The sequence below is a fragment of the Kryptolebias marmoratus genome, linkage group LG1, assembly GCF_001649575.2.
Source record: "Kryptolebias marmoratus isolate JLee-2015 linkage group LG1, ASM164957v2, whole genome shotgun sequence".
Taxonomy (NCBI): domain Eukaryota; kingdom Metazoa; phylum Chordata; class Actinopteri; order Cyprinodontiformes; family Rivulidae; genus Kryptolebias; species Kryptolebias marmoratus.
Genome location: NC_051430.1, coordinates 17,926,531 through 17,952,905, shown reverse-complemented (window position 1 = coordinate 17,952,905; position 26,375 = coordinate 17,926,531). Strand labels below are relative to the sequence as shown.

Here is a 26,375-nt window from a genome sequence, read left to right as displayed (position 1 = left end):
TTTGTTCATCTAGAATTTAAAGAAAGATTGCATTTTTCTGAGCATCTTAGTTTCTTCACATCCTGTTAAAATCTTCTCTCACGTGTCTTACTTCATGCCTTTATTTTCCAGTTTTGTGGCCTGTCATATGGTTTTTCCTGCACTTTATGTCTCTTCAATAAAAAATCACAACATTAGATTTGCTTCTTTGTGAGAGTTACATTATTTTATTTAAATATAATCCAACAAACAGGTCATTTTCAAGCTCTATGTGTGACAGTCAGTCATGACATTACAACCATCCATCTAAGGTGCTGTAAACCAGCTCTGTGGACACATCAGGAACAGATCCTTTAGGCATGGAGGTTTGTGAAAGGGGTCTTTGTTGACGGACCTGAGTCCCACCGGAGACATCAGATGTGATGATATCTGAGGAGTCTGAGGGCCCGGTGTCATGTTACTTATTTGCAGCTCTAAAGGTGTCTTTTTTTCTCTCTTTTGCTTTATTGTGTCTTCATTTAATTGTTACTATCCTGCTCTTAGTCACATTAATTGCCTTATTATTAGTATTGTTTTTACTTTGATCTTAAAATTGCTCGAGTTTTTGTGTGGTCGCTGTAGCAACAACATATTGTGTCAGATTTGGCTGATAGCGGCTTGTAAGCCTTTATTCTAGTCGACCCACAAAATGCCATGATTGATCTTAATATGAGGATCATAGGAGTAAATTAAACGTTTCATTTCATTCTTTGATGTTTTGATGCGAATGAAAAGCAACCAAACCCAATAAAAATCTCAGTCAGATGAACTTTTCCAAAGAAGGCTGAAGTTATAGTCAGAAAAGGTCACAACAGAAGAAAATTTAAAAGTTGAATTGAGTGACTCTCACAGCAGACCTCAGCTGCTCATCTAATGTTTGAAACATACAGAGAGAATTAACACACACAGTTACATCTTCACCGTTCTTGATTGTACATGAGAATACACGTGACTTAGGTCTAAATATAATAAACAGAATGCTGTTTATTATAATCACCTACTTCTTTTCATGCTAAAGTTTTAAACCAGGCCATTCTTATCTTTGATAAAGTTTTAGCCTTTCTGGTCAAATCTAAAAATACTGTTATGTGTGCTCTTACGCTATAGCTTTTGCAAAACTGATTGAGGTAATGCCATTTTTGTGTTTGCTAGGATTACTTTGTTGTAGCAGCCGTCTTGAATTCAGGAGAATTCAAAAGTTAATCAGTTTTAGATTAGGATCCAATGATTGCTTCTTGAGAGTTTCATTAAAATTCATCCAGGTCATAGTGGTCAGAGCTGCAGGAATGTGCTTTGGTTGAGAACGTACAAGAATTTGTAAGACTCTAAACACCCATATAAAAATACCAAATACATGCAATGAAATGTACGCTGGCAACGCATGTTGTCTTATCTAAATATGGACACTAAAAGTGTTTTTTGCAATATCCATAAAATTGCAATCATGACCTAATGCTGCTCTGCTGCTTTTCGTCTTTCACTTCAGCCCTGGTTGTACAAAAGAAGTAGTTCAGGCCTTTTTACTACAGAAAAAATGGATAAAACTTGAACTAAACTGCAGTAATTCAATGGTTTTACAGAATCAAGTTTATCAATTATCAAGTAGATGTTATTAATCAAAGCAAGGTTATCAATTAAAATAGTCACTTTTTCCCAAGGCAAAATTTGAAATAAAAGTATGTGAAAACACTTTGTGCACAAATAAAACATATAAATAATGATGCAGGTTTTTAGACCAGATTTTCTAAATTAAAATTAAGTCAAAATGTTATTAAAATCTAAATATATTTAATACTAATGACACTTGTTTTAGTTTTAGGTTGATTTTTTTCAGTAACTCTTTAACTGTCTATTTTATGTCCCTGGCATTCATCGAGGGGTGCTGCAGTACCCTCTGCACCCCTACTTCCCACAGCCTCGATCCAGTGGTTCATGAGATAATTCATTAAATGACAGACAAACAAACACACGCACAGTCACGTTATCACACTCCATTCAGCCGTGATAAATAAAAGCGTTAGCATCAAACTAGAAATAACGCAGTCATGTGCGTTTCATTGACCAGAATTTCACTTATTTAATTTTGATGTGTGTTAGCAAAAACAAACAAACAAATAAATAAATAAAAGGTTTTGTTCTGCTGTTTCTGTGAAGGAAAAAGAGCTGAATGCAGCTACGGTTTTCTGCTGAAAACCTGACATAACGAGGCTGATTCTTTCAGTCTCGAGGCGACTTCTTTACAACAGAACTATTGTATCGTCTTCAGCTTAAACTTCTCCTTTCGTCTCAGGTCTCTCAGAGCCTGAGCTGCCTTCAAGGACTCTCTGTGAAACTAACTTCAGCTAAAAACAGCAGCGAGGAAATGCCTAAAGATTATGTGGATGAATACGAGCCCCTGCTCATCAAAGACTCAAACAGCTCAAAGGTAAGCAGACTTACTGAACAACTTTGTCATTCAGGAGCTGATCTTTAATTCCAACAATGTGTTTTATGTTTTTTCCTCTTTGCAGTTTCCAAGCAAGCTACTTCTCCTGGCCATGTTTGCTACATGTATAGGAGGGACATTTCAGTGTGGATATAACATTTCTGTCATCAACGCACCCACTAAGGTAGAAAAGTTTCACTGAAACTACTCTTAAACTGAAAGAGTTAACTTTAGACACATCTGTCTTTGTAGATTCGATCATTCACAGCTCAGATGTGGCATTTAAAAAGTCAATTGTAAATCAGTTTGTGTTATTTGTCCCGTGATTGTAGTTAACAACCTAAGCATGCTTGATTCCTGTGAAGCAGACTCTGTTTAAGTCCCTCTAACAAGCGCTGTTCTCAGACTAATTTACGGCAGTGACGAAGCTGTCAACTTGTGGTTTGCTATGTGGTGGCACGACTTAATCGAGCTGTGACAGTCTCACATTTTCGCCCTGAAAGCAGGGTGAGCTGTCATGATGAGGTGTACAAAAGAAAAAAGTATCTTTTCGGGTAAATGAACTACATTTATTTAGCACTTTTCTAGTATTTCTGATCACTGAAGGCACTTTTACACAAGCCACAGTCACCCAGATGCGCTGGTCAGGGGTAACTTGGAATTCAGGCTCTTGCCCAAGGGAACTTTGTCATGTGGTGGAGAAAACTGGGATTGAACCAACAACCTTCAGAAAAGGCACATGGTTGGGGCTCTTTGTCCCTGAGCCACAACCACCCCAGCAGTAATGACCCCACTGTCATTATGTGTTCTTTTTACCCCACTACAGACATGTTGTTGCAACAAATGCTCTATTTTTATATATAAAATATAAAGACAACAATTTAGGAAAAAGTCTATTTCTGAAGTAGGGGAGTGGAACTGTGAAGACAAAAGTTGCAGGAAGCAGTGGAAGCTATAGTTTTTGATATATTTCTCATCTGTGAATCTCAAACAGCATTAATGTGTTGAAACATACTGATTTTGTGCTTGCAGCTCAAACAAATAGACTTATGATGGTTGCTCCTTTTGAGATCATTTTCTGTGTATCAAAGATTCATTTATGAATCAGACTGGCAGGATAATGATTCATATTTTGGTCTGAATTTTAAGTAAGATTTAGTGATCTCAGTTGTTTGTATAATTGTTAATAGTCGATTCCGGCACCGTAACCATTGATGGAGCAAGCTGTCAATGTTTAACTCCACAATAAGACTTGTTTGTGTGAAAATACTTCCTATCCCATCCCTGCCAACATAACACACAGTTCACCGCAATTACTAATGCTTTTGTTTTCTAATCTAAGGTTCTTTTGTGTCTTCTCAGTACGTTCAAGACTTCATCAACATCACCTGGATGCAGCGTTACCAAACCAGCATATCAGAAACTGGTCTCACTCTGCTCTGGTCCACTATAGTGTCCATATTCACTTTAGGAGGATTTATAGGCGTGCTGATCGGCACTACTTTATCCGTGAAGCTGGGGAGGTACGGAGGAATGAAAACAGACTGGGTGAAAGCGTTTATATCAAAGATTTTGACATTTTTCACGTCACGTTTCAGGAGAGGAACACTGCTGAGCAACAACACGTTCTCTATAACAGCCGCTCTGCTGATGGGTCTGAGCGCCTCTGCTGGATCCTTTGAGCTGCTCATCATTGGACGTCTTCTCTGTGGGATAAATGCGGGTACTTTTTTCCCCTTTAGTAAAACATTTAAAGTCGTCCATCTTGGATCTTAGAGAAGCGCAAACATGCAAATCCCAGCCTTAATTGACTCTGAGATGACCTGGATCGTGTCCTCACATTTTGGAAGGGCAGGTTGTGAGAAAATACAAAAAGTCTAAACTTTATGCGGAAAACGATAACACTAAGAAATATTTAACAAATGAGAAAGTTTAGAATAGTTTATTTGCTTACTGAGAAGATATGAGCTATAAAATACAATTGATTTTTACCTAGCACTCCTTGAAGGCTCAAAGTATGACTCAGCTACTACCACATCAATTTTGAGATCAATATCTGTAAGATTTATTTGACCGAGTTATAGCCATATTTGCATTATTTAGCTGTGGTGGTCATTTTAAACTGGGTTAACTCTGAATGTTTAATCACTTCTAGATGTCCATTCAATGAGTACTATCTGAAAGTTTCATTTAAATCCATCCATGTCATGTTCGGCGTTAACCTTCTGACCCACATGCAAAATCAACAAGACTGAGTTAGGTAAGGGTTTAATTTTATTTCTTAAAGACCGTGACAATTCTGCTTTCCCTTCTGGTAGCTTCGTTCAATCAGAAGTTCCTGGAATGAGAGTGGGGTTACTGGTGTCCTAGAATGAGGTTGTCAGTGAAGCAGAATGAAGTAGCTTACTTAGAATGGTTCTGGTAGAAGCATGGGGTAGTGTGTCCAGGGTCCAGTGTGGAGGATGGGTCGCGGAGATTCCTGAGACTGGGTGCCAGAGAATTGATGGAGCGGTGTGGGGGGGAAGCAGCGGGCAGGCAGGCTTGCAGGTTCATCCACCGGAGGAAAAAACAATGGAACTTGATCCAGCTAGAAAGGCGGTGCACGTTAATCATCCAGCACTGAGTGGAGATTCTGCTGCTCCTTTATCCCCCAACACTGATGAGGCTGATGAGATCCACCTGTGTAGGCTGCCCAGGTTCCTCACCAAGATCCTTGCTGGAACAGATGCATCACTCATACTCACACTCACACACAGGAACCCTGACAATCCAGTGACTCATGAGACATTTTGCTAACAGACAAACATGGTTGACACCAATAGTTGATGCTAAAGTTTTAACCAAAGATCACGTTCAGGTATCAGCACTTGAAGTATGAGACTCTTGGCTACAACCAACAAATATTAGCTCAATACCTGTAAAACTGACAGAGTTGTAGCTGTTTTTGTGTTGATTAGCTGTGACGTCCATATTGAATTGAGTTGTTTGTTAATTAGTTGTAAATATACATCCAGTTCCCTGTGACCTTGAACAGGAAGAAGTAGGAAGAGACAATGAATGGTTGGAAACAAAGTAAATATAAGTCAAGTGTTGTCTTCAGTTTATAAAAAATAGCAGCACCAACATAAAAAATTAACTGAACTACAGGTGAGGCTGACATATTAGTTAAAAAACAACATCTTGCTGGTTAAAAGCATGATATATTTTTAGTATTTTATATTTTGTCATATTTCAGGGAAGGCTTGACTCCTTAGCGTGACTGACTTCTTGCTTTCTAAATATTGAAATCTCAAATCACATGTTGAAGAGCATTTAAAATATTTCTGTTCAAACAAGTTCCTACTTTTCAACACAACATGACACAGATGTCTTCCCAATGAGGGCCGTCTTGCCTCTCGTTTTTGCAGGCATCGCTCTGTGTGTTGAACCGATGTACTTGGGGGAAATCGCTCCGACTGCGTTACGAGGCGCCATGGGGATGGGAACCTCCATTTTTCTCACTGTCGGGATCTTTTTGGGACAAGTGATGGGTCTGAAGTAAATGCAGATCTGAAGTTAAGTTACGCTGACGTTATATTGTTGTAGCAGGAATGCTGATCGGTGTGTATGTACAGAGAAATCCTGGGCAGAGAGGAGTACTGGGCCCTCCTGCTCTCCACCACATGCGTCCCAGCGTTTCTGCAGCTCCTGTTCCTGCCCTGGTTCCCAGAGAGCCCACGGTACCTGCTGATTGATAAAGGAGATGATGAGGGGTGTAAAAAAGGTGAAACAAAGTCACTGCATGTGCTGCTCTACTGCTTCCACTTCAAAATCAATGGAAATGTATGTGCTGGAGAAGGATTTAACGCATGTGATGGTGCAGCCCAAAAGGTTGAATCCTTCTCAGAAACTGCCAGTTCAGGCATGTGACCTCCTTCTGATTATTGCACAACAATGTGGAGGGGAAAAAAAGTGTTTTCATGTTAAAAACCAAAGTGTTCTTAAACTGTAGTAGTTTGATCATGTGAGGCAATTATTTGTATGAAACAGACTGGTTTTCCTGTCTGCAGCTCTGATTCAGCTTCACGGTGTGGAGGCCTCTGATGGTGCACTGCAGGATATCCAGAGAGAGAAGAATAATTTAGTTGGATTCCAAGCCAAGAAACCCTGGGAGCTTTTTGCTGATCGCAGCGTACGCTGGCAGCTTCTCACCATCATTCTGCTCAACGCTGCGCAACAGCTGAACGGCGTCAATGCTGTATGCAGGACTTCCCTCACAGTGACCACTTCAGTGACTTAGCAAAAAACGCAGAGGAAATATTAGAGTTTATACCTCTTTCTGATTTTAATTCAGTTTTCTTTTCTTCGTTTACCCTAGATGTACTTCTACACACATTACGTATTCCAACAGTCTGGTATTCCCACTGATAAAATACCATATGCAACCGTTGGAACAGGTGCCTGTGAATGCATCACCGCTTTAACATGTGTAAGTATGAGTTGTTTCATTATGCCCCCTGCTGCCACAGCAAACAGCAAAGTAATGACACTGCATGTGACTGACAACAAGTGTGGACATATGATAAAATACAACCTAGAAACTGAGCCATCAAAGAATGAAACACTGTGAAGAGTTCAGATAATTCTGTGAAGGATCCCTGGTAATCAAGCATGACGGGTTTCGAGGAATGCACCCAGGAGCACGTCATGAAGGGTCTTTTGGGTCTTGTGACCTGCTGTGTGTCTCTCAGGGTTTGCTCATCGAGCGTCTGGGAAGGAAAGTGCTCATCGCAGGAGGATACGTCCTGATGAGCGTCTGCTGCGTTTTATTCACCCTGACGCTCGCTCTGCAGGTAGTTCATCACAAGACCAGATGTTTGAACTTTAGTTTCAAGCTGTTGTTAAATAGGATTGTTTTGAAGTGGGGTTTGGTTGAAAAGTTATGAACAGTAAACATCTTACCTGTTGTAGAAAGCTCCTCCTGACTGGACTGAGGACCTAACAGCTTGCCTGAGTGGATTGCTTCTGTTTTAAAATACTTTCTTTGGCTAATTTGAGTAAATTTATGTTGACTTGTTTAAATGTTGATGATTTTGCATTGTCCGTTTTTAAATTAAAGGCCTAGCATTAAACTAAACTAATTTTGTAATGAGAAAAAGATCAAATCTTGTAAATGAAGTTGTGGACCATCTCACTGAGAGATCTTGTGAGATCTGTAGCATTCGGAGTATGTGTTGAGGATGACTCTCAGCTACTACCACACCAATGTTTTACTCCAAATCTGTAAATTTCTCTGAGTTAAAACCATTTTTGTGTTAGGTAACGCTGATCAGCTCTGGCGGCCATCTTTAATTGGGGTAACTCCACGAGTTAATCAGACGGACATCCAATGATTACTTTCTGGGTTTCATTAAAATCGTCCAGTGGTTCATGAGATACTTTACTAAAACAACAAACAAAGGAACACACACACACACATGCACACACACATACAGACACTTTCAGTGGCAGGCGATAATAAATAAATCTTATTGGTAAACTGAGGTCTGTCAAAGAGCTATCTACAACAGGTAAGATATGAACTCGTCATAACCTTTCCATAGAATCCCACTTGATCTGAACTGTCCCTTTAACATTTGTTTTGGCTGATTTCTTCTCTTTCAGGATGTCAGTCCAGTTTTTCCCTACCTAAGTGTTGCCTGTGTTTTTGCTTTTGTCTTGAGCTTTGGTTTGGGACCAGGTATGTGACTCAAGGAGCTCTTAAAGTAGTTTATCCCCTTTCTTTATCTCCAGCTGTGTTGGCAATGGCTGTTTCTATTTTTTGTGAAGGTGGTGTGACGAACATCTTAACCACAGAGCTGTTCACTCAGACCGCTCGCCCTGCTGCGTTCATGATCGCAGGGTCAGTCAACTGGCTCAGCTTCTTCTTCATCGGCTTGGTCTTCCCTTTTATTGTGGTAAGTTTTACAAATTGTCTTCTCGTGTCTTTATTTTGAACGTTTTTCTCACTATTTGGCTGAGTTGAAATGAATGAGAACACTGCTGTCTTTTTTTTAACAAACTGTAGAAGCAAACATTCTATAAAACAAAGTCCATTTCAATGAAAGTGACCATAAAGCATCACTGAGGTTTTCAGTCTTTTGTTCACAAAAATGTATCAGTAGCTTTTGAGAAAACAAAAGAACAGAGAATTAGTAGTACCTTTTGTGGAAAAGTTAAGTTGAACCATTTTAAACAACATTGTTTCCTGTTTGAATATGCAGGGGGAAAAAAACAACAGTTTCCATTTAATATCTTTGCACTAAACAAGACTTCTGAACTGTTTAAAAGAGGTCACACTGTTCTGTATTTTGTTTTCGCAGATCGGGCTGCAGCACTACTGTTTCCTGGTCTTCTTTGTCGTCTGCTCCTCGGTGGCTGTATACATTTTGCTCGCTGTCCCTGAAACCAAGAACAAAAGCTTTGTGGAAATCCAACTTGAGTTCCAGTCGTCCTACAAGAGAAAGACCTCCAGTAGTGATGAAGCAGAAACACTTATAAAATCAACTAGTTTATAAAATGCGTCAGATTTAAGTGCGGGCCTGAAGAAGTTTTATTTATCTGTCACAAAGATGAGCAAAGATGGTTTACAGTTCACACAAAACAACATTATAACATAGTGTACTGGGTTGTACATCTTTAGTTATTATTTAAGATAATTTAGGCTTTTTTTCTTTTTATTTAATTTTCAAACATGAACTGAAGCAATTTATATCTAATATGATGTGTCAATTTATTGTTTGTACACCTTTTATATAGGGTGCTCCATTTAGATCTAATAAAGATCAGCTCATGAAAAACGTTTGTGAACTTTTCTTGATATTTAGGTTTTCTAAACCCCTGGGATGTGCATGTGATCTGCTGAACAAGGCATTCACTCAAGTGCTGGTCATGCATCACTAAGGAGGAACAAGATGGAAGCGTTTCAGCAATAATAAGATTGAATGAGTCTTAAAACTAAAGCAGATTTTTGGAGAGGGCTCTCGCAGTTGTTTGTCGTTCGAACAAAACCTGACATAACATTGTCTGTGTTTTTTATTCTTCTTCAACAAAAATGTGCTTGAGTGACAGAAATCTTGTTTAGAGTGCACTTATGAATGAAAACAAGTTAAAAAAAAGAGCTGACAACTCAGTTACACTCTTCTTGCTGGTCAAAATTCCTCAGCTCCCTTTAATAGGCTTAAATTTCAAACTTGTTCACTTATTTCCTCGTTATTTTAAGCACACGTTGTACTGAAAACGAACAGTCAAAGTCCAGTATAATCATTTATTTTAAATTAATATCTTTTGCGCGGTGAAGTTTCAGTCACTAAAAAACGAAGAGCCGTGGGTGTAGTGTACCACTATGACCAGAAGGGGGCGAGCGTGCTAACCTGCGTGTGACCTTACAGACAAAGAAGAAGAAAAAATCTTCACTCCTAACTTCAATATGGCGACTTAGTTGATCTGTCCACGCTGGTTTTGTTGACATTATTTTAATACCCATATTTAAAGCGTGTTAGTGGATTTCCAGCTGCCACAACTATGTCAAGACTCATCGTTAAAAACCTTCCCAATGGGGTGAGTAAGAACCCGCTCCGGTGTCGATAAAAACACTAACATCAGCGTGGTTCTTCGTTGTGCCTGAAAAATTGAAATGTTTGTGTCTAGATGAAGGAGGAGAGGTTCAAGTCGATGTTCGCTGCTTTTGGCACCGTGACGGACTGCTCTCTGAAGTTCACCAAGGACGGCAAGTTCCGAAAGTTTGGTTTTGTTGGGTTCAAGTCGGAGGAAGAGGCGAGCAGAGCGCTGAAACATTTCAACAGGAGCTTCGTGGACACATCCAGAGTGACGGTACGAGCTCCCAGCCTCTCTGACTCTGTTTTTTTTAGTTTTCTCCACCCGTAAGCTCATGGTGTTGGGGTTTCCCCGTGCAGGTGGAGATGTGTAAAGCATTTGGAGACCCCACTAAAGGGAAATCCTGGAGTAAACACACTCAGAGGTCCGAGCAGGACAAACCCTCTGCTCCTCCAACAACTACTGACAACAAAAAGGTGACAGCAGGAGGAATTATCAGCCTGATCTTTGAACACACATATCAGTCAAACCCTTCATGGTCATACTGTAGTAAAAACACGACTAAATAATGTGTAAATTTGTTTTGAAATCCAGAAGAAGAAACAGAAAAATGAAGCCAACAGTGCTCTGGGAAAAGTGAGTAAACTAACAACTAAGTTCACCTCCTGCTCAATGAGAATAATGAAATGTTTTAATGTAGAACGGAGTGCTGATTCAAGTTTAAATTTTGAATGTTTATTAATTGAGCTAAAACACCTATTCACTACTTTTTTTGTAAATATTCCCAGTTTAAAGGTGTATGCTGTGTTTTATCGGGGTGTCTGTTTATGTTCTCGTTTCCTGTCAGCTGGAGGAGGAAGACGGGTTCAAAGAGTTTATGTCGGTGCATCAGAACCGCAGCCAAGCTCCAACCTGGGCCAACGACACGGCTCCGGAGACGGATGGCCCTGAGGGCAGACAGGCTAAAAGCAAGAAGAAGCCGGCGTCTGACGATTATCTTAACTTTGACTCAGACGAGTCAGAGAGCGAGGAAGAGGAGTGTGATGAAGATGCTGAAGATGATAAAGGTTGGACACGACTCTTTTGGTGTTTGTTGATTAAAAATTAGCTCCAGTTTTGGAAAAGTGTTCTGAATTTGTCTAAACTAAAAGTTATACTGCACTGTACAAATTCTACATATACATATTTCAAACTTAGGAAAATATGATGTTTGAATTAAATATAAGCATATTGTTATTGTTTTTGTTTTTAAGCTGCATCTCAAGAAGCTGTGAAGTCTGGTTTGTCAGATATGGACTACCTGCGCTCAAAGGTGGTACGAACAGAGGACACCATAGAGGAGAGTGATGAACTCAATGAAGGTGATGAAGAGGAGGAGGAGGGGGAGGATGCTCCGGTCCAGCTTGCAGACAGTGCCTATGAGAGCGGTGAAAATGTCTATTTGGCAAAACTTTCCTCTGCGGAGAAGAAACCGAGCAAAAAGAGCACCAAGCAGGAGGTGACTGTCGAGGCAAATCCGCAGGTTAAACATTTTAGTGGCACGTCTCATTTTTATTTTATTTAGTTTCAGACAGAGCCCACGACGGAGTTCACAGTGAAGCTCAGAGGAGTCCCGTTCAGTGTTAAAGAAGTGAGTTTGTCTCGTTTTATCTGTCAGGATATTCAGGGTTTTTAAAAAAATATTCAGTAAATTTCAACATGTTTTTATGTGAAACATTATTAGCAACAGATTCGAGAGTTCATGACGCCCCTGAAGCCTGCAGCAATCAGGATAGGAAAGAATGAAAGTGGAAACAGAACAGGTGTGTTTTCAAAAGCATTTTAATCTGTGTGATTGTGCAGAAGTCACCTATATAATCTGTGTAAATGACATACAGAGCCACGTGTTAGCACAGTCTGCTTGTATGTTTTAGGTTATGTTTACGTGGACCTGCGCTCTAAAGAAGAGGTGGAAAAAGCTTTAAAGAAGAATAAAGACTATATTGGTGAGAAACAATGACTTAATGAAAAATGTGAATATTTTATGCATGTTTTAATTGCTAATGTAAGAAATGGCAACACAGGTTCTAAAATGTGTCCTCCAGCTTTCCTTCTTGGTTGAAGCAGCAATTTCAAAAAGGTCTGGTCAGCAATCATACAAGAATGTGCTGTTTGGATAAATGTTGGTAAAATATCCTTTAAAATTATTCAATTAAATCAAAGAATTATATTATATTTGGTCTCCTCCAAATATTTATGTAAAGTGGAATTGACCTGTTGCTTCTCATGGGACAGTTTCAACATAATAATCACCTGTCTGAGGAACGGGAGGAGAAATATCAGTCAGATAGTTTTATACAAGAATAAGATTTTTTACACAGAAATCTTTGTGTTTAGTCTACAGTGACTGCTGTTTTTAAAAGGGTTATCAGATGCAACAACTGTTTTTAAAAAAATTACATAATCTTACAACCAACGAGCTCTTTTCTTCACCCTCCTTTGTTGTGTCTCGTTGTTGTCTTGGTTTAAAAGCGCCGCTGTTTGTCTTTCAGGGGGACGTTACATTGAGGTTTTCTGCATCGATTCTTCTGGGGGAAAGAGCAAGAGGGACAAGAAGGAGAAGGAAATCGACAGAAACTTCATCAGGAAGCTGAAGGAGGACGAGGAAGAGGAGGACGTTTCAGAGTCCGGTCGACTCTTCGTCAGAAACCTTCCTTACACCTGCACCGAGGAAGAGTTCAAAGAGCTTTTTACTAAACATGGTGAGGGAGAAAAGCATAAATTATGAGCACATAATTTACTCAACTTTTTATAGCTAAAAAATAAAGTGAATTTATTCTCATCTTATCTCCAAACTTCACAGGTCCTTTATCTGAGGTGCTGTTTCCTATTGACGGTCTAACAAAGAAACCTAAAGGGTTTGCTTTTGTTGCCTACATGATACCAGAGAATGCAGTGACAGCTCTTGCTGAGTTGGATGGTCACATATTTCAGGTATTTCTTTCTGTCTGTTTGATACGTCTCTGCACCTCTTTGTCAAATTAAAGTTCTCCGGTGCAGTTTTATTACTGCTCAGGCTGATAAGATTAATGATGATGATTTCTTTGTGTGTGTGTGATTTCAGGGTAGAATGCTTCACGTTCTTCCCTCCACCGTGAAGAAGGAAAAGTCTGAATCCACAGATGCTGGTGGTCCTGGTTCCTCATCATACAAACGACAAAAAGATGCTAAAAATAAAGCTATAAGTTCCAGGTATACATAATGAGACTGTAGCTCTTTTTTTTTAATTTGTGTGCTGTTGTTGTTTCTAAATGAGGTCTTCATTTTCTCCTTCTGTCAAGCTCACACAACTGGAACACTTTGTTTTTGGGGACGAGCGCGGTGGCAGATGCCATCGCTGAGAAATACAACACAACCAAAAGCCAAGTCCTGGACCACGTGAGTGATTTTTACACGTGGAGCTGCTGCAGCACCGTGTGAGTTACTTTAACACTCACTGTGTCCTTACTTTTCCTCCACAGGAGTCGAAGGGAAGTGTTGCAGTCAGGATGGCTCTGGGAGAAACTCAGATTGTCCAGGAGACGCGACAGTTCCTGCTGGACAACAGCGTCTGTTTGGATTCCTTTAGTCAGGTAGTTTTGAGACCAACTCTGTTTACTTTTGTATAAGTTATCTTGATATATGAATTAAGACTTTGTTATTTTTCTACAGGCAGCAGCAGCGAGGAGTACGACTGTGATCCTGGTGAAAAACCTCCCAGCTGGAGTGACGGCGTCGGAGCTCGAAGAACTCTTCTCGCCTCACGGCTCTTTAGGCCGAGTGCTGCTGCCGCCTTCGGGGCTCACCGCCATCATCGAGTTTTTGGAGCCAACTGAAGCCAAACGAGCTTTTACAAGGCTGGCTTACAGCAAGGTGTGTGTAGCTGCATAGCCATGTCCGATCGGTGACACTGAAGACTATTTACTAATTCTCTGTCCTCTTGTTTTCTCAAAACCTAGTTTCATCACGTCCCACTGTATTTGGAGTGGGCGCCTGTTGGGGTGTTTGTAGCAGCCAAACCAGAGCCAGGTGAAGCTAACAACAGACACAGCACTCTTTTTTTGTGTGTTTTAGAGACAGTATTACTAATAAGAATGCATATGGGTCTGTCCGATTGCACATTAGCCAAAGAGGAGGAAGTCAAAGAAGAAAACAAGAAGGAAGATGAAGAGGAGGAGGAGGAAGAGGAGGAAACTGTTCCAGGTTCTACACTTTTCATAAAGAATCTCAATTTCAGCACAACAGAAGAGAAACTACAAGAGGTAGGTCAACTCTCGCCTCAGTTGTTACATTTAGTCACATTTACCACAGATGAATGCTAAAAAATAAAAAATATTTATCAAGTTTTCTTCTTTTCTGCAGGTGTTCTCTAAATGTGGCAAAGTCAAGTCCTGCAGCATCTCAAAGAAAAAGAATAAATCAGGTAATTCACATCAAAACTACAGTCATTCAAAGAGACTGATTATTGATTTATAGAAGCTTTAGGTTTAAGGTTAAAAAATAGATGTCAAGGTGTGTAATTTGTTGCAAACTGAGTTTTCATTCAGCAACCAAAAATATTCACATTGTGACGTTCCTACCCTCCTAATGAGGATGCTAACAATCACATGAAGTCTGTGAAATATTAAACATGTCAAAATATGTTGAAAACTTTTTACTAATTTACTAGATTCCCAAAAGTCCACTTTATAATGAGGTACATCAGACTCTCCTGTTACACACTGAAGTACTTTAACTGTTGTTATGTAAACATCTGCATTTATATATTCTGAAATACATGGAAATTCTTGAGAGTGTGCATGTACAATTCTTTAAAAAAAGTAAAAAGCTGTCTGAGACAACATGTGAATGCAGTGTCCTGACTCAAACAACACAACGTACAAAGATGTTTTTCCCAAGAATGCAAAATATTTTTGCTTTTAAGCTGATTCAGTGACAAAAAGTGTTTTCAGGAGAATACATAAAAAATGTTTCTTTACTGTCAAAGTACATGCTGTTTCACTAAAACCAGTAAAACATAATTTCATGTAAATCTTCCATTTAGTACTACTGTACAAATAGACAAACAGCTGTGAGCACTTTTTATTAACAATAAATACTAAAACTCAGAACAGGCTGTCATTAATATCACTTTTTACATCTCGTTCAAAAGACAGAAGTGGGAAAGTTTATAATTTGATCAGTTTTTATTGACAGAATTGTCTGATTGTTCTGGGGAGAGGTGTCAGAAATGTTTTGGAGATTATTCTTTGAGCGCAGCTGTTTTGTAGTGAGAGAAGGAAAAGGTCAGGAACTAACTGCTATAAATATATACGATAAATATATACGTATAACAATATTATAAACTTTGATAGAGGAAAAATTGTAAAAATCACTCATTTATTAGCATTTTTCTTGACATATAGATATAACTTTAAAGGTATTTAATAAATAAATTTAAAATTTGGGTGTAGTATTATAAGTTCTTGTCACCAGCTGCTATTATATGCTATATTATAGATTATAAACACCCAATGTGTGAATTTTGTCCAGTTTATGTCATTTTCTGTACATTTGTTAAGTGTTTCCATTGTTTTAACTTTCCTGCCTTGTTGTTTAAATTTCCAGGTAAATTGTTGTCGATGGGTTATGGTTTTGTCCAGTATCAGACAGCAGAGGCTGCACAGAAAGCCCTGAGGCAGCTGCAGGTATCAGCACCACGTCCTCAGTGAAACTCTTGTTTTCTTTAAAATGGGAGCTTTAACTGATGTTGACTTTAACTCTCTGTCCTCCCACCCTCCTCCAGCACTGCACTGTGGATGATCACCAGTTAGAGGTGAAGATTTCTGACAAAGCCACGGGGTGAGTTGTGGCTTCACCGGGTAAAACGGGCAGAAAAGGTCAAATATTAGGACCAGCTGAAATGGTGGATCAGAATATTTTTCACATGTCCCTCTCTCTCTCTCCCTCTGTGCAGAACCACGGAGGTAACACACAAAAAGAAGCAAGCCGAGAAAAAGCAAACGGGCTCCAAGATTCTCGTGCGCAACATTCCCTTCCAGGCCACTGTCAAGGAAATTCGAGAGCTTTTTTGGTATTTATTTATATGATGTGCTCAGTGGCGTTTGGAGACAGCTTTGAGGAATTAAATGTTTTAATTTCTTTCTCGTCTTTTCAGCACATTTGGGGAGTTGAAGACTGTTCGTCTTCCAAAGAAAGCAGCTGGTTCAGGGAACCATAGAGGCTTCGCCTTTGTTGATTTTCTCACCAAACAGGATGCTAAGGTTCGTGTGTGGGTTTATTTTTCAAGAAATAAAAGTCTAGATGTGCAGTTAGAGAATTCAAAGTGTCTGACACATAACCTATAATAAACAGCCGTGACATGCAGTAATTATAAAAGACTTTCTTCTTGTGTTCCTGTAGAAAGCCTTTGCAGCTCTCTGCCACAGCACCCATCTGTATGGGAGGCGTCTTGTGCTGGAGTGGGCTGACGCTGAGGAAACGGTGGAGACACTGAGACGGAAAACAGCCGAGCACTTCCACGGTGAATCTTCCTGATTTATTAACAAACAATGGAGAATAATTCATTAAATAAAAGCTAATTTGTTACTGATCATTTTCCTCTTTTGCCTTCTATGTTAGTGGCTGCCAAAAAGCAACGGAAAGCAGACATTTTGGGAGGAATTCTAGAGACGATGGAAACAGATGAGGCAGCTGAAGACTGAAGTCTTTTCTTGCTCCCCTGCTTTGAAAAAATCCAAAATACAATCCTAGTCAGTGCTTCTCTGTTGTTCTAGTACCAAACTAATATAAGAAGAAGAAGCCATTCGGGATAATTTTGTCGGCAGATGGAACGGAAATTTTGTTTTAACTTCTTTTGTTGCTTTGTTTTGTACTGAATTAATTCTCAAAGAGAAATATTGCGTCTGAGTCTTTAATAAAAAAGTAAAACATAATTTTAATCTTTTCGTTTTCTTTTATGTGTCCTAAGTTTTGTTTTATTGTTACTCACTCGCTGGAAAGTGGACTTTTATTTTGAAGAGAACGCTATATTTCCGGGTTCTGTCAGGTGACGAAAATCACCCGCGGGGTCACGTGACAGCGCTGTGGTTTGAATCATGGCGTCCAGGCGGGACTATTCGTTTAGTCCGAGCCGTTTTATAACGATTTTAAGTGTCTGTGTGAGTTTATTCGGGTTGTGTTCGTGCTTCGCGGCGGAAATCCGGACAGCCGTCCTGGACAAACGGAGTGGACAGCTGTCCGTCGTCGAAGGCTTTCAGGAGGACTTTGTAGCCTGGGCGAACTTCACAGACGACATCAAAACAACAGGGTGAGATGGAGTGAACTCCACTTTTGTTTTTAGCATGAAGGCCAAAAAGGCCTCGTAAAGTTCTTTGAACAACTCGACTAACAACAAGTGGAGCGAAAAACAGAAAAGTAACTAAGTTGGAGTTTTTCAGTTCTGTTTCTCTGTGTAACAATAAAAAACACACATTACCTTTTAGCTTCTGTGCAAAGTTAGTATTGTAGCCCATATACCCTGTATGCATTTATTAACTGCTAATGAAAATACACAGAAATAAAAGAATACAAGAAGTACAAGAACTGGTCTGAAAATATAAAAAAAACAGCCATTGCTAAGGAAAATCTTTGGCCTTTTTCAATAAAACTTAAAAAAAAATCAAATAAATCTGGCTTTGTTTGAAGTCATCAAAGAAATGTTGAAGTCAATAAATGCTCTTTTTTATTAATTTTTGTTTTATCAGCTGGTCCTTCCTGGAGATCATCACCAGCAGCAAATATAATGACAGCATTCAAGCGTATGCTGCTGGTGCAGTCGAGGCTGCAGTCACATCTCCTGTAAGCCATTTTTAGTCAAAGGTTAAGACTGCTTTCTTATTTGTGTTATTTAATCTAAGGATGTGGCATGTTGTCGTTTCAGCTCATCTATAAGCACTGGATGAACACTCTGGTAAATTACTGCGGGCCCTTCAAGTCTGAGCCTGGTTACTGCGAGCGCCTAAAGGCTTTCCTCACAACCAACCTGGAGTGGATTCAGACTCTGACACAGTCGGAGCCAACTTCACCCTACTGGTACCAGGTATTTCAGCTACTGTAGACATCGTATTCAGAAATATATGTGTAGAGTTCAAGTGTTATAGTTTTTGTTTTTGCTTTTCAGGTGCGCCTGGTGCTGCTGCAGCTGAAAGGTCTCGAGGACAGCTACAATGAACAGCTGGCTTTTCCAACAGGAACCTTCTCCCTCAATCCATTTGGCTTCCTGTAAGCGCTTAGCTTTATTTTAGATGAAAAACTAAATGTTTTGGCATCTTCTCACATGCTCCACTGCTGTTCTTTCCAACCAGACTTTTCCAAATGGGTGGGGACCTTGAAGACTTGGAAAGAGCTCTGAATAAATCCGTCAAAGCTCAGCCCCTTGGCTCTGGCTCCTGCTCTGCGCTCATTAGGCTGCTGCCAGAAAATAAGGATCTGCTGGTGTCACAAGACACCTGGGATAACTACCAGTCCATGCTGCGCATTATGAAGAAATACAACTTTGCTTTTAAAACTTCTCCATCAGGTAGTTCAGAAGACATACATTGCACTGGTGGCCATATTTGCTCCAAGTCTTTGGAACAAAATGCTTTTGTTTTAATGAGAAGAAAACAGGATATTGTGTGTTAATCAGGTTTAGAGATGCTGGCCCTTCTAGACTACTTGACATTTTTAAAATGTATATTTACGGGGCAGACACCTCATTGGGTACATCTACTGATTTAAATAAAAAAAAGATTTATATTGCTGTTGGATTATAAAACTCCTTTTGGATCTACAATTTGAAAGAAAATGTGAAACCTTTTTTTCAGACAACCGTCCACTTCCTGGAGGAACTCAGGCCTTCTCATCTTACCCTGGATCAATATTTTCTGGAGATGACTTCTACATCCTTAGTAGTGGCCTGGTGAGATTTTTTTGTGCTGAGATAATGAAGCCTTGTGTTATGCAAAACAAAAACCTAATAATGTGAATGAGGAGTATCAGTAATATACCAGAATTCATTATGTGTCTGCAGGTTACATTGGAAACCACCATTGGCAACAGCAACGCTGACCTCTGGAAGTTTGTCCAGCCGACAGACTCTGTTATGGAGTGGCTGCGGAACATCGTTGCTAATCGACTGGCTTCTACTGCCAAAGAGTGGGCACAGATATTTGCAAAGTTCAACAGCGGGACGTGAGTTTGAAAAATGAAATTTGCTGCTTTTTAAAATGGCGTTATTTCCAATTTTTCCCATTTTAATTATTTCAACCAAGGTTCAGGCTTTGCTGCTTTTGTTTTTGATGTTTCTAATGGGTGACTTGACTTTAGGCCCCATCTGTGCACACTGTAATTCCTTTTTTTTAAAAGACATACTTTTTCTTGTTCACTATTAAAATAAAATCCTGACTCGCTTAAAAATGTAAAAAAGCTCCATTGAAACTCTATCAAAGTCATGCCAGTCCAACAGAAATCTTGTTTTTTTTTTCTTACTGCAGTACAAATTCCCAACTACTGTAGTGGAGAGACAGTTTAACAGAAACAACATAAAACACACCCTGCAATGTTTTAGGTTTCTCCTGTTTCCATATCGATACAGCAACATTGTTGTATAATGCTTTCCTTGTGAACAACAAAATATTTAAGAAAACACATCTATATATTGAAATATCTGTAAATGTCAGCAGTATTGTGTCATGCGGACTGATAAAAGTTAAAACAGAAATCGTCTGTATTTTCGAGTCACATGAGGCTTGTGAGCACAGTTTGGTCTGCAGGCTCATCATGTTTTTAACTGAAATACTGAATCAGTGGCACATCAATCACATGAGCCTACAGTAAATAAACCGTTGAGATCTGGTAGGTCAGAGGTTATATATATGCATTTCAATCTGGGTGTGTGTGTGTGTGTTTTTGTGTGTTTGGGTCTTTTGTAGATACAACAACCAGTGGATGATTGTGGATTATAACCAGTTCACTCCAGGAAAGGCTGAGCTTAAAGAGGGTCTTTTTGTTGTGTTGGAGCAGATTCCGTAAGTTTTTGCATTCAAACTTAAACCTGTACAGACAAATTATTTAGAGGTTTCTTCACAGATTGTGTCACCGCCTCACTTCTGATCTATTTCAAATAAACACTTGCTGTCTTGCACTGCTGCAGGGGACTTGTTCTCTTCGATGATAAGACTCAGGAACTGTTGAAGAAAAGATACTGGGCCAGCTACAACATACCGTAAGATTCCAGGAACAATAAGCGATATGTAAATCCGCACCTTAGATTACCATGTTCTGAAGTGGTCTTTATGCAGTAATCTTCTTTTCATACATGCTCATATGCAGGTACTACGAGGAAATATTTAATATGAGTGGCTACAATGAGCTGGTCAAAAAGTATGGCTCGTGGTTTACCCTGGATCAGAATCCTCGCGCTCAGATTTTCAGAAGAAACCAGACACTTGTTACAGATCTAGACTCAATGGTCCGCCTCATGAGGTAAACTATAAACTACACAAATTTTCACTAATTTTAATTATAGTTTTGCCATAATAACATGATGTACTGTTACCCCTCAGGTATAATAACTTTAAGGAGGATCCATTATCAAGGTGTGAGGAATGTAATCCACCTGAGAATGGAGAGAACACAATCTCAGCCCGTTCAGATCTGAACCCAGCCAACGGAACGTATCCATTCGGGTCCTTAACGCAGAGATCACACGGGGGAATAGACATGAAGGTTCCTATTTTCTGTTTCAGAATTTATGCACATATTCCTCTGCATCACCTTTACAAAAAATGTGTGGCTGACTTTTTTTGTTTTGCATTCGATGCATTCTGTATGTGTGTTTGTGTGCAGATGACCTCCTATGAAATGTACAAAGAGTATAGCATGGTGGCAGTGAGTGGACCAACCTGGGACCAGGTGCCGGTCTTCCAGTGGAGCACTTCCCCTTACAAAGACTTGGTGCACATGGGTCACCCTGATATTTGGAATTTCAAGCCTATAAACGTCACCTGGTCGTCTTAAACACAAAGCTGGACTGCACAAGGTTTTGCAGCTATAAAATACACCAGCTGCACCTGCTGAGGTTTTAACAAAGGGAAACTTTAAACACTGTTTATTGATTGTCTTAATAATTAAATCTTGAAAATTATTGCAGAATTGCAATGTTACACTATTTGCTTGATCAGACACAGTAGAAATGAGAGTTTTGAGTCGGAGGCAACCAAGTAAGAAGTAAAACTTTTTGCTGTGAGCATCCATTATGAATTTATTTTTGATTTATGTTTAAACTTTTTCAAATTAAATTCTTTTTTTTCTGGTTTGGGACTTAAATTTTTAAGCTACACAAGCAACATATATTTAAATTTGGCTGGTTTGTGAATCAACAACCTTTTAATTTGCAGGCTTACTCAATAAATATGTACTATTTTAAAAATCAAATACTAACGTTGATGTTGCAATGTTTTGATTTTGAGTAATTTTTAAATAAATGAGATTGAAATTTTATTTCTTTGAATATTTTTTAAATAAACAGATTTATATGCGCGCGTTGTAACCAACAGAATATATTGAAATGGCAAGTCTGTCACGTGACTTATGTCGTCGTCATGGCAACACACTGCCGTAAAGTGGTAATAGTATCGTGCTTTTGTTTGCGTTACCTCGTCGCTGCTGAGTTTGACAGTTCAATGAGGACTTACAGTCTACTTTCTACTTTTCAACAGTATTACAGGAAAGCCGGCGTCATATTTCGGAAAGTATTGCTTTAAGGTATGTATTTGTCTCACCTTGCTACATCGTTAGCAGCTTCGTCCTGACAGTAAGGTGTTGTTAGCTGTCCTACAAGTTACACGTCTGTCTCTGAGCTGAACACAAACAGTTGACGTGGGTTTCTTCGTGAAGTATCTGTCACATACTGTAATACAACAAGAGCACCGTACCACAAAGCCCACTTAAAGTGTTCTTTCATTTAGCTGTTTAGCTGAAGCTAACAGGTTATGAGATCTTGCAGACACATATGTCGTTATTAGACTACCTTTGGCGCAATAAAATGACATGTAAGAGATACCAAAGTACAAAGCCTGTCAGTTCAAATAGTAAAGACAACAAATCAAGCACAGGCTAGAAATAAAATGACAACAACACGTGTGACAGTCAGACTTTTTTATCTTCTAAACCCTAAACCTTGTTTTTGGTTCCTCTTTTTGTCCCTATTCTGTTGGAAGTTGTGCTTCGAACTGGTCCAGGTTAAAACCCTGGTCATAATAAAAAGACAACTTCTGAAGTAACAAAGGCTTTTAATACATTTGTCACAGTCTTTAGCTGGAACATTATGATACTATATTGTACTAAACTACCATATTTGTTTTAGGGGCTAACTTTAACTGTTTCTTCTGATTGTAAATTATGTTTACCGTTTGTTTTTGTTATCACATAACATTAATGCCTTGATGATGCATTTACTGACATATAGGAACTTGCCTGCGTAACCTATTGAGTCAGATTTCCAAATAAAGATATGATATATTTGTCTAATGTAAAGTGGCTGTATACGTTTCTGTTTGCAGGTTACTACATCCCAGCTGTACGTGGAGTCTAATAATGAGTTTCTTGCTCTCCAACCTCAGAGAATACGTATCCCATAATCCTCCAGGGGCAACATTTTTCCTGTGTCTCCTGACTCTTTCCATCTCATTCATTTACTTCGGCTCTTACAGTTACACTCACAGCCTGCCTAATCCTGACATAGAAAAGGTAAGGACCTGTTTGTATCTTAGACACATTTGTGAGGTTTGGAATGGTGAAAGAATAATTATGATAACATGAATGTCTACACTGATGCACTTACTGTATGCACCGTCAATTAGCTCTCATAAAACGGGTGTTAGGAAAATACATTTATATAATACGTAATGTGTTTTTTGTTTATATAATTGCTCCAAGTGATGATGGCCGCCACAGCTAATCAACATTAGCCATCACTAAAATGGCTGTAGTTTTACAGATATTGAGCTAAAATGTGATCTGGTAATTTCTGAGTCCCAGATATTAACAGCATGTTTTCTGAGCATGACATTTTGCAGCATTGCATGAAACTGTACATAACATTTTAATGCTGTGACCAAAACGGCTTCAACTCTTTCATTTTTCAACATGATGTTTGCCTGTAACTATGCTTTTCATTTTTTACTTTTTTAATGTGTGGACTTGAACTGAAACTTAATCTTTTTAACAATTATTGACACTGACATTCCCATTCTCTTTTTCTTCTTGCAGGACTGGAACGTTGTGCTCTCTTCCTTAACACAGTTCCACCTGTGTGAAAAAATAAATCCGCAATCAATTGAGCAAGTCTCCTCACTTCCTCAACAGCTAACGGAGCAGGAAAAAGCTAAAACAACTTCGGCTAACTCAACAATAAGTCCTGCTTCTGTCACTGTTCTGCATCTCAGCGTTCCTCTGTCTGTGACCACATCTTCACAGAGTGGCTCGCTGAAAAACATTGGTTTACTCGCTAACATAGAAGCCAGCCAGCTTCATCTTGGAGGTTGGTTTTCTAAGTTAACTGTTTTAAAATGACATGAAGTTGTTCTAAATATATTCTCACTGTATTTGTTTTAATTTCTAGACAAAGAAATGGTTAATTTCACACTTCAGATCGTTTCTGACGGCAGTAACTGTCTCACCATAAGTGCTCCAACAAACATTCTGCCTACAACCCCGTAAGTTTATTTATTTAAAGTTTGTAATTTTTACTCCTTAATGATAAAAACTAATAAACAGCTCAGTAACCTTAAACAGATATCTGTCAATTCAAGGGTTTTATGATTATCTTTTGCTTTTTTTAAATAATATTTATAGATTTTTTGTGAACATGTATGTTTAAATAAAGGCTTCCTCCGAAGTGCTCTGCATCAGGGAAAAATATTTCGACCATCCCTGTGGAGGTAAGCGGACAGCTGGAAGCAACATCACAGACCTGCTACCGGCTGAACTTCAAAAAAGACCCTTCACTTACAGTCATGTTAACGCTGGTATGGGAATGTCACAGCCATGATTCAGATGCTTAAAACAAAAAAAGCATTTCAGTAATTTTGTGCTTTTTGTCCTTTAGAAAGAGAAACGTGTGGCAGTGCGACATCTGATGGAGATCAGTGTGTTGCTTCTCACTGTTTGTTTATTGCTGTGCTTAGCTGCAAGTCTCACAAATTCAAACACGCGCTACAAATACCACAGTGGACTTGGCATCCAAAATGTAAGTTTCTAATGTTACTGTAACAACAAAATGTTTTTTTTGTAGTTGTTTTTTGGTAATGCATTCATCCCAGTTTATTTTAACATGAAACACTATGATAATGTGTGAATTGTTTCATCTACATTTTAATGCTTTACTGTATTTACAGGGGGCCCTGACTGACAGCTGATCACTTTTCATCATCCTATACCGAGAAGAGATCAACTGGTGGCTGAAAGAAAGCGATATGTGCCACTTTTTTAAAAGCTGTGTCCAGCAAGTTTAACAACGCACCGGTTTATGCTGTAGGCAGTACTGGTTACTGCTGCTCACTTTGTGAAAACACCAATATGATGCCTTCCAAGGCTTTGGAGGAACTCCCTAAACTTTTTTTAAATGCATCCCGGTATCGGGGTCATGTCCCGTGTTGTGCAAGTTCATGAGAACTAGAACATTTTATAAGAACCAGTTAAAAGTTTAGTTCATAGTTAATCATCTGAAAGTTCTGAACTAATTTCCATCCATCCATTTTCTTTATACGATTTTTTCTTTCTGGGTTGCGGTAGAGCTGGTACCTATCTCCAGTGTTTATTGTCCGAGACGGGGTACACCATGGACAGGTCACACATCCATCACAGGGCTGAACTAAATTCTACAATAAGTTTGCTTATATTTCTTTCATTTTTAATGAGATAATCTCATTTATTCTTAATAAAGCCCTTTCAAATACTGATTGATTATGTCATGTGAGCTGTTCTCAGTTCAGATTTATCAGTTAAAAACAGCCGTGTGAAGTTCAAAGTTCACTGAAAATTTAAACGCTACTGATAAACACCCTTAGTTAAATGTGTTCATGCACGACTGTGGTTATGTCAGCATGGGTTTGAAGACCTGAGTATTTATAGCTTCAGAAGTTTTCAAGCTTGATTCATACTTCACAACAAAATCATGTCGCCTCACAGCAAGAAGCTTGCAGATTGCTTCCTGGTTTTTCTGGGTGGTGTTTGCACGTTCTCTCCGTGCACGCTTGGGTTTACTCTGGTTTCCTCCCACAGACCAAAAACAAGCATGATAGGTGAATTGGTAACTCTAAAATAATTCTCCTGAGGTGTGTGTGAGAGTGTGAATGGTTGTTTGTCTCTGTGTGTGACAGACCTGTCCGGGGTGCCCCCCCACCTCTCACACGGTGACTGCTGGAGATGGGCATCACACAACCCGGCTGGATGAATAATAAAGGATACACAGCAGTCAAGGGAACAATCTGAGGACATTTTGTGAATGTTTATCAAAACGTACAGGGTCAATATTGTCTGTGACCTTTAGTAAATGTTTCTTTTTTGCCAATATGGATTTGTATTTATTTTTGGCATTAAGCCTCATTTTTGCTTTAAAAGGAGTTTAAAGAATATTCTACAGGCTTTTTAATTCTTCTTTTTTCTGTCCTAAACTATGACATAGTAACTTGAAGGTTCTGATACAAAATGTTCCTTAAAAGATACTTGAAGGCGAGTTGTAATTTTCACAATGTAAATTTAGAAGAAACAAGTGGGAACATTACCTCAAAGTCGCTGTTTGCTCCAAAAGTTTGTTTTACCCAAATGTGCTGTGATGTACTTGGCAGGTTTAGTTTACCAGATGCTTAACTCACTGAAACCAGATGTAATATCTTCTACTTTCAGTATTCATGTCCTCCTGCTCTGCACTAACATGAGTGTTGATTAAAAAAAAAAAGTGTTGCAGATACTTTGAAAGGAATAATTCTTGCTGAGAATTGTGGAAAATGTGTTTAAGGCTCATTCGGAGCTGTTTTGATACACGTCATTTGTAATTTCTAATTTTTAAAAGGTAACATTTCAATAAAACCAACGTTAAAAACCGATGTATTGACAAAGTTTATGCAAACTAATGACAAAGCAGTCTTGTATTTTTTCCGTTTCATTCATTTTATCTTGTTTAATTTTTGCCATATTTTGAAGAGTTTTGAAAACAGAAACAAAAACATAGAGGGAGAACTAAAGAACAAAATAATTATTAGTGTCTTTCGGACTGATCTGTTGTAGGTTTTGTTTTATCATTTCTGCTCTCAGG

At 38.9% G+C, this 26,375-nt stretch overlaps 4 protein-coding genes across 5 annotated transcripts; all 4 read left to right on the top strand.

The window, feature by feature from the left end:
* The first annotated feature begins 2,284 nt into the window (after window positions 1-2,284).
* LOC108234458 (solute carrier family 2, facilitated glucose transporter member 11) lies at window positions 2,285-9,245 on the top strand. Its single transcript, XM_017413666.3, has 12 exons — window positions 2,285-2,443; window positions 2,529-2,627; window positions 3,806-3,966; window positions 4,042-4,166; window positions 5,851-5,980; window positions 6,058-6,206; window positions 6,493-6,680; window positions 6,801-6,911; window positions 7,174-7,275; window positions 8,087-8,162; window positions 8,252-8,379; window positions 8,785-9,245. Exons 1-12 carry the CDS (start codon window positions 2,381-2,383, stop codon window positions 8,977-8,979), a joined length of 1,527 nt encoding a protein of 508 aa, XP_017269155.1. The 5' UTR covers window positions 2,285-2,380; the 3' UTR covers window positions 8,980-9,245.
* Window positions 9,246-9,869: 624 nt separating this feature from the next.
* rbm19 (RNA binding motif protein 19) lies at window positions 9,870-16,971 on the top strand. Of its 2 annotated transcripts, XM_017413643.3 has the most exons (24): window positions 9,870-10,021; window positions 10,112-10,294; window positions 10,378-10,494; window positions 10,613-10,654; window positions 10,866-11,085; window positions 11,272-11,516; window positions 11,583-11,648; window positions 11,742-11,820; window positions 11,932-12,003; window positions 12,550-12,759; window positions 12,861-12,991; window positions 13,122-13,249; window positions 13,339-13,435; window positions 13,519-13,629; window positions 13,709-13,909; window positions 13,996-14,065; window positions 14,162-14,298; window positions 14,399-14,459; window positions 15,644-15,723; window positions 15,822-15,877; window positions 15,993-16,109; window positions 16,194-16,299; window positions 16,439-16,559; window positions 16,658-16,971. In XM_017413643.3, the coding sequence occupies exons 1-24, from the start codon at window positions 9,986-9,988 to the stop codon at window positions 16,738-16,740; spliced, it is 2,769 nt and encodes a 922-aa protein (XP_017269132.1). In that variant the 5' UTR covers window positions 9,870-9,985; the 3' UTR covers window positions 16,741-16,971. The 2 variants fall into 2 exon arrangements, with proteins under 2 accessions (XP_017269132.1, XP_017269131.1); XM_017413642.3 differs by having other exon boundaries at window positions 13,996-14,298.
* A 134-nt stretch (window positions 16,972-17,105) lies between these two features.
* On the top strand, window positions 17,106-21,559 carry plbd2 (phospholipase B domain containing 2). The gene is made up of 12 exons (XM_017413585.3): window positions 17,106-17,345; window positions 17,782-17,875; window positions 17,958-18,116; window positions 18,198-18,298; window positions 18,382-18,596; window positions 18,883-18,977; window positions 19,089-19,249; window positions 19,990-20,085; window positions 20,211-20,282; window positions 20,390-20,542; window positions 20,623-20,785; window positions 20,906-21,559. The coding sequence occupies exons 1-12, from the start codon at window positions 17,134-17,136 to the stop codon at window positions 21,074-21,076; spliced, it is 1,692 nt and encodes a 563-aa protein (XP_017269074.1). The 5' UTR covers window positions 17,106-17,133; the 3' UTR covers window positions 21,077-21,559.
* A 120-nt stretch (window positions 21,560-21,679) lies between these two features.
* On the top strand, window positions 21,680-26,164 carry zgc:158398 (uncharacterized protein LOC568894 homolog). Its single transcript, XM_017413586.3, has 7 exons — window positions 21,680-21,823; window positions 22,621-22,807; window positions 23,330-23,600; window positions 23,682-23,775; window positions 23,946-24,087; window positions 24,168-24,308; window positions 24,457-26,164. The coding sequence occupies exons 2-7, from the start codon at window positions 22,655-22,657 to the stop codon at window positions 24,475-24,477; spliced, it is 822 nt and encodes a 273-aa protein (XP_017269075.1). The 5' UTR covers window positions 21,680-21,823; window positions 22,621-22,654; the 3' UTR covers window positions 24,478-26,164.
* Window positions 26,165-26,375: the final 211 nt, after the last annotated feature.